This window comes from Oncorhynchus nerka, linkage group LG19 (genome assembly GCF_034236695.1).
Source record: "Oncorhynchus nerka isolate Pitt River linkage group LG19, Oner_Uvic_2.0, whole genome shotgun sequence".
Lineage (NCBI taxonomy): Eukaryota > Metazoa > Chordata > Actinopteri > Salmoniformes > Salmonidae > Oncorhynchus > Oncorhynchus nerka.
In genome coordinates this window covers 32,709,672-32,716,519 of record NC_088414.1, presented here as the reverse complement: position 1 = coordinate 32,716,519, position 6,848 = coordinate 32,709,672, and the positions used below count along the sequence as shown (strand labels likewise).

Genomic DNA, 6,848 nt, shown 5'->3' with positions numbered 1-6,848 from the left:
TGGCTCAGTGGAACTCAGCTTGTATATTCCATACATTACACTATGCCAAAAAGCACTATTAGACAGACAGTCATGGTAGCCTTCAGGATGATGTTGTTGAGCAGGTGGCTTTTGAAAGCTGCATCTTGAGACCCCCAATTGGACATAAAGGTTGATAACATGCGATTTCATAATTGACAATCCTTTCCACCAATATCCTCATCTCCCCACTCAACAAGGCCGTCCTCTGACTGCCTAGTCTGGGACTCGGAGTTGTTGCTGCCAGTGACTTTTGGCAGCAATCAGGGATCGGAGTATGTAGGCAGCCCCATAGGTGGTATTAAAAACCCACAAAAAGTTCTGACTGCCAAAAGGCCCACCACTCCAACAGCCAGCACCACTTCATTCCTCCTGGGACAGGACTGAAGTCTGAATCATGGCCATTCCCACCCTATCCACTTTCAGCATAAGCCAGATCCCACTTTCTGGGGCCTGTGAAATCCCACAGTTCCGCATTACAGCTGCTGTGCAAAGAAGAGGGGGAGGAGCTTTTAACAGAGAGGGGCATAGAGTTAACCCAGCTGTGTTGGGGGAGGAATCACAGCTGCAAACTACACACCTGCAGCACTGGCAGGGAGGGAACAGGACTAAGCATATTCACACAACAAAGCTTCTTCAAAAATACCACTCAAGATTTTTCTCTATTATGTTATGGTTTCTACAGTCCAGGGACCATTTCATATGATACCCATTAAAATAGTTACATTTTGTTGTGTGTTTTTTAATTATAAATCATTGTTAATGCAGCAATTACATTTTCAACTACCTGACAATCAAAACATTAAAAACAGAGTTATTTAACAAATATTAAACCTAACCTCCAAGGTCATTCACCCTGGTAAAAAAAAGAAGTATTATACAGAACAGTTAAAATAAAATCATGATTCATGATCCCCAATAATAATACAAATATATATCCATGATTGACACTGGAAATAATGCCACCCTTTCTGCTCTACAAGGTGGAAATGAAATTAAAACCATATCAAAAGCTGAAAAATGAAAGCCCTTAACCGGTGGACTCTACTGTAATTCAAATATACTACAGTGAGATTAGTGGATTACATATCCTGCTCAACTGGCAGGCAGTAATGAATATGCATGGACAGTGTTGTTATTATTCATGGCCATCCAAAGAAAATAGACAAAACTAGGCAGCGGTGATCATATGCACAGTTTCCATGGCAGCATATGAAAAAGGTTATATTTGGAAAGCTATCAAACAACAAAAAGCCAATTTGTTATCACATATGTTCTTTTGACAAAGATAATTAAATTGACAATCTCTAGGTCACCGTTTTGACTCAGCTGTCCCTCGGAGTGGCTGTTCTTCTCCCCCCCCCCAACATGACTGCCTCAGAGTTTGACGAGAGTTTGAATGTGGTGGCGTCTGCGGCGCTCCTCTGCCAAGGCTCTGCTGTGTGTGCGGCACCGCAGAAGCTCCTCTCTGTGGTCCTCGTGGTGCATGGGGCAGTAGGCCTGGGGCTCACAGTGCTCCTGACAGACACACAGACAGAGGAGACCAGGGGAGTGAGAAATAAACTGACTACAGCCTAGCCCAACAGACCACAGTCCATTTCTGTATTGTCAGGTCCATACCTGGTGAGAGTGGTAGAAGTCTCTGTAGCCACCCTTGAGGACATAGAGCTCAGGGTAGTGCAGGGCTGGGTACTCGTTCATACTGCGGTCCACACTGCGCAGGAGGTGACACCTACAGAGTGAGACGGACACTCATGAGGAAGGACTTAATCTCAAATGGAATACATGCAGAAAAGTCTAATTTCACTCACACACACACACACACACACACACACACACACGGCTGAAAGGTCTGCATGTCTCACGTTCTGGGTGCTCTTTCAGAGGAGAATTCACAGTGCAGCACTAGCACAAGCCTCTTATCAGGAGAGTGGGCTTTTAGCCTCTGGGATAGCAATTGATCCACTGCCTTGTCTGTGTTGGGAAGGCTCACCGCCCCCTGCAGGTGAAGTCAGGGATAACACTACCTCAGAAGAACACTCAATACCATCTCCCACATTGAGATAAAAAGTCAGAACTGTCCAGGGACTTATTCTGTTCATCTCTCACCTTAATGTGTCCTCCCTGATACTCATATGGGTAGCGGCAGTCGACCACAACAAAAGACTCAACCAAACAGCTGAACTTCCCTTCCAGAAGAGCACTCATCTGGGACAATGAGAGAATTGCATTTTTTGTTGTTAATATAATTGCTCTTCTTGTAACATGCACTGTTCGGCACACTACATATCATTGGGCTTACTGTGTCAACCGTGATGTACTTCAAGCCTTGATGTCTCCCTGTCACAGTGGGTAGGGCATGCACCTAAAATGCAACAGTAATTTTGATTCACAGGACCATGTGATTGTGAAACTGTTTTTAGTGTGGATAACTAGTTGTAGTCTCAATATACTACCTTGCTGAAGTCTCCAATGAGTTCTGCATTGATCCAATCCCCACCCAGCTGCTGCTCCACATCACACAAAGAGTGGGTCCTCTTATGCAGGTGGTGCTAGTGAGCGGAATACGAGTCAGAAAAGAAACTACCTTCACAACCCTCCTTCCCCCACCCCTTCTACCTTCACAACCCCCACCCCTTCTACCTTCACAACCCCCACCCCTTCTACCTTCACAACCCCCACCCCTTCTACCTTCACAACCCTCCTTCCCCACCCCTTCTAACTTCACAACCCTCCCTTCCCAACCCCCTCTACCTTCACAACCCCCACCCCTTCTACCTTAAAAACCCTCCTTCCCCCACCCCTACCTTCACAACCCTCCCTCCCCCACCCCTACCTTCACAACCCTCCCTCCCCCACCCCTACCTTCACAACCCTCCCTTCCCAACCCCCTCTACCTTCACAACCCCCACCCCTTCTACCTTCAAAACCCTCCTTCCCCCACCCCTACCTTCACAACCCTCCGACCCCCCCACCCCCTCTGCCTTACCAACCCTCTTCCCTCCCTCCCTACCACTGCTTTCACAACCCTCCTCCCCTACCAATATACAGCGTAGCACTCCTGACCCACCCTTACCTTCCTATCATTGTTGATTCCAGCCCCTTGGTCTCCCTCTCCCTGGCCCACCTCCTCTGAGACGGCGGAGAAGGTGCAGTGTCGTTTGATTGGCCGGGGGTTGGCTGGGGAGGGGGAGGTGGAGGTGCGTTTCAGTGGACGTGCCAACCGCTCTGGCATGGAAGGGGATCGGAAGAGACGGCGTCCCCCCTGGCGACACACTGAAACCTAGTGAAGGTACATGTCCTGTTACTCCTCGCACCCAAGTAAAGTTCAAACCAACTGCAAGTTTGTGGATGTGAGAAGAGGAGACTTACAGAGGAGAGATCCACTTCCTGGTTCATGAGGGGATCAGACAGCAACTGTGCCATGCTACATGACATGGCAACAGCAATAGAACCCTGGGGGAGAGAATGGACATGAGGAAAGGGCAAGGCAGTGGAGATATTCAAAATAAAGAAAGGAGTCATGTTGTAAGACAGAAAAAAAACACAAGTAGTAGTAGGAAGCATTAAAGATGTCGCAACCGAGATTGAACCATGCATTGAATACAGGAGTCACACTGGTGCAGACCTCGCTGCATGAACCGTTCAGTGACATGGATTAACAGAATGGGACAAGAGGTAAAGACGTCCGTCTATGAGACCCAAATCACCTCATCAGCTTCCTGCTCCAGGATTTCCATGAATCCATCTGCATCCCCTGGGGAGTGCTGGGTTTGGGAGGGAGGTGCAGGGAAGATGGGGCTCCCCAGGGCACAGGGCTCACCGTCACCTTGGAGCTGGGAGTCTGGAGCAGGCAGCAAACACTCTGGCTTGCCCTGTGCTCTCTGCCCTGGGGCCACCTAAACATTTTTTTTAAAACACAGCAATGCAGTAATTGTAATTCAGGTGAGAGAGAGAGAGAGTATGCGTTGAGTAAGTCCTCATAAAACACATCCACATGCAATTCTCTGTTACATGCAACAAGAGGTAGTCTCTAGAAAGACAGGTTGCCTCCCACAATGTTACCAATGAATGTTCCCGCATAGTGCTGTTGCTCTAGGTCTGGAAGTCACATGGCTATACAAGAGCAAGAAGTGAAGAAAATTGAGCAATCACATACTGTCATCTAGTGGCCATAATTGAATAAGCCACAAAGGGCACTGAGCTGTCACTAGACACTTTTTATTTAACTATGCAAGTCCGTTAAGAACAAATTCGTATTTACAATGACAGCCTACCGGGGAAGAGTGGGTTAACTGCCTTGTTCAGGGGCAGAATGACAGATTTATACCTTATCAGCTCGGGGTTTTGATCCAGCAACCTTTCGGTTACTGGCCCAATGCTCTAACCACTTGGCTACCTGCCGCCCCCTTTATTGATTTGTACAGTATATGCCCTTGAGAGGTGCAATCACTGATGGCACAATTGAAATAGGGTATTGTAGTAGAAGAAACTGGACAGCATTTGCATGTGAATATAAGTTAATCATAAATAACCCTGAATGTGAAAATACATCCGCTCACATTCTCCTTGTTACTGAATGGACGTTCACTGGGGTGAATCTTTGGACTGCTACACAGCAATCTGGGCTAAGAGACAGAAGAAAGTGTGTTAATTAAACTCACACTGAGATAATCATACAAAATCCATTGATATGGAGAGTAAATCTAGTCTGTTCTTTACCAGGAAGGACCGCAACGTCTTCATGCGACTGTTCCAGGGAACAAAGGAGAACATTACTTTGGATGATGCAGGTAGCAACACAGTACCACTGTCATCCACAGGGCCCATGGGGAGCAGGTACTCATCCCTCCACAAATGATAACAATTATATTTGTTTTTCCAGAATGTTTGGAGCACGGGGCTTGCAATGCCAGGTTTGTGGGTTCAACTCCCGGGGCCACCCATACGTAAAATGTGTGCATGCATGACTAAGTCACTTTGGATAAAAGTGTCTGCTAAATTGCATTTTTATTTTAAACACAGGCTTCAAGTTAGTGTTCTTGAAGGTGAGAGGAATAAGTCTGGTACCTTGGTGCAGGAGAGTCCAAGGCCACTGGAGAAGTAGGCTTGTCTGCAAACCAGCAGGAAATTATGTGCAAATAAAAATGGTGAGGACGGAGTGAAAACAATATGTTGCGATGAGCTCAAAAATGCAATGACAATCAAAGACAAACAAAAGTTTAAAAGCAGTGTCAACTGAAATTAAAAATGGTGCAAAAAGTAGCTGAAACTGAAAAGCCTCTGCGACAGTACCTCGATAAATTGGTGGAGAGAAAATGCATTGCACACCAGCATAGATAAAATAGTCACACTGAACTTCTACCCAGTCAAGAGGGGCCTGGTTCCTCCCAAGGTTTCTACCTTGGGAGTTTTGCCTCTGATTTTTCTATGGGGTGTCCCCCTGGGTTGTTTTGTTGTTATGAATGAATATACCTACAGTATGTAAAAAGCATTGCTCACCTTTGTGTGGTGATCCCTGTGCAGCAGCATCGTCTACACTCCCACTGCTGAGGTTGGACAGGTCCAGACATCTCCGAGGAGTGTCACTGAGTAATGCATAAGATACACATGGGTAAATATAGTAGTATAAAGGCCATGGGTGTGGTTTATTTCTGCAAGGCATTTTGGACTCTCAATCCTTGCCTAATCTTATTCACAATCCATGTAAACATGGCACATGATCATGGCAGAGTATGAGTGTCCGGTAGCCTTTCCCTCGAGTGTCAGATAGCCACCCACACTTGAAATCAGTTAGCCAACTAATGTAGTTCGAGGATAATAGCTTTTACCCTGTGTGAAAGGCGCGGAGTCCCGTAAAGCAGTTGGCGAGTTGTGACATTGGGGAGGCATGGTAGTCCGGTGAGTGAGGGCCAGGCATAGATAAACTGTAACCATCCATCGGTAGGCTTCGTGAGAGGGGGAAACACATTATGTTGTTAGCTAAATATTTTCATTAGAGTAGGAGCAGACCTACATCAGTTAAACGTAGATAGATACTGAGTGATGTAGTTAGCTACCGTTAGCTAGCTAGCTACTGTAGATTTATGTTGTCTAGCTAGCTAGAGATTATTAGCGCGCTACTATAGCTTACTCATCATGACACAATTATTACATAAAACGTTAGTTATGTTATATAACCAAAAATGATACATAATATATTAAGCTAAATAACTTACGATTCAACAATATCCGTAGCTAAAGAGAGTAGACAAATGGATTTTAAATGTGTCACCAAAGAAACAACCAATGGCATGGCATCAAACGTCACTTCCGTGTTGCCGACTCATCGATTTTGTCAGTGAAAATCACTCATCATCATCAAATCAAAAATGTGTCAAACAAAAAGTTTTACAATGTAATGTTATAAGCTAATGGTAAAAATATGCATAGACCATTTCAGGCAGTGCTGTCCAATCTCCAAAAGGTGCAGGTCTTGTGTTTGTTAGAGACTGTCACAAAATAAGCAATAGACTCTCATTCTATACTGAACCAAAATATAAATGCAACTTCTAGTGTTGGTTTCATGAGCTGAAATAAAATATCCCAGAAATGTTCCATATGCACAACAACAAAAAGCTTATTTCTCTCAAATTCTGCAAGCAAATTTGTTTACATCCCTGTTAGTGAGCATTTCTACTTTACCAAGATAATCCATCCACCTGACAGGTGTGGCATATCAAGAAGCTGATTAACCAGCATTAATCATTACTCAGGTGCACCTTGTGCTGGGGACAATAAAAAGCCACTTTAAAATGTGCAGTTTTGTCCCACACAATGCCCCAGATATC

The 6,848-nt window shown here is 45.2% G+C and overlaps 1 protein-coding gene across 1 annotated transcript; it reads right to left on the bottom strand.

The window, feature by feature from the left end:
• Positions 1–739: 739 nt before the first annotated feature.
• LOC115101434 (M-phase inducer phosphatase 1-B) lies at positions 740–6,342 on the bottom strand. Its single transcript, XM_029620912.2, has 15 exons — positions 6,237–6,342; positions 5,850–5,966; positions 5,521–5,606; positions 5,089–5,131; positions 4,741–4,768; positions 4,581–4,646; positions 3,729–3,917; positions 3,391–3,474; positions 3,095–3,301; positions 2,475–2,570; positions 2,321–2,383; positions 2,128–2,226; positions 1,884–2,017; positions 1,639–1,750; positions 740–1,536 (listed from the first exon to the last, which is right to left on the bottom strand). The coding sequence occupies exons 1-15, from the start codon at positions 6,311–6,313 to the stop codon at positions 1,396–1,398; spliced, it is 1,542 nt and encodes a 513-aa protein (XP_029476772.1). The 5' UTR covers positions 6,314–6,342; the 3' UTR covers positions 740–1,395.
• Between the last annotated feature and the right edge of the window lie 506 nt (positions 6,343–6,848).

Excerpts from the sequence above, each read along its gene's own strand:
- LOC115101434 (XM_029620912.2), bottom strand. The coding sequence starts at position 6,313 with ATGCCATTGGTTGTTTCTTTGGTGACACATTTAAAATCCATTTGTCTA. Across the intron at positions 3,475-3,728 it reads TGGAGCAGGAAGCTGATGAG|GGTTCTATTGCTGTTGCCAT; the intron begins GTGATTTGGGTC and ends TCTCTCCCCCAG. Across the intron at positions 1,537-1,638 it reads ACTTCTACCACTCTCACCAG|GAGCACTGTGAGCCCCAGGC; the intron begins GTATGGACCTGA and ends TGTGTCTGTCAG.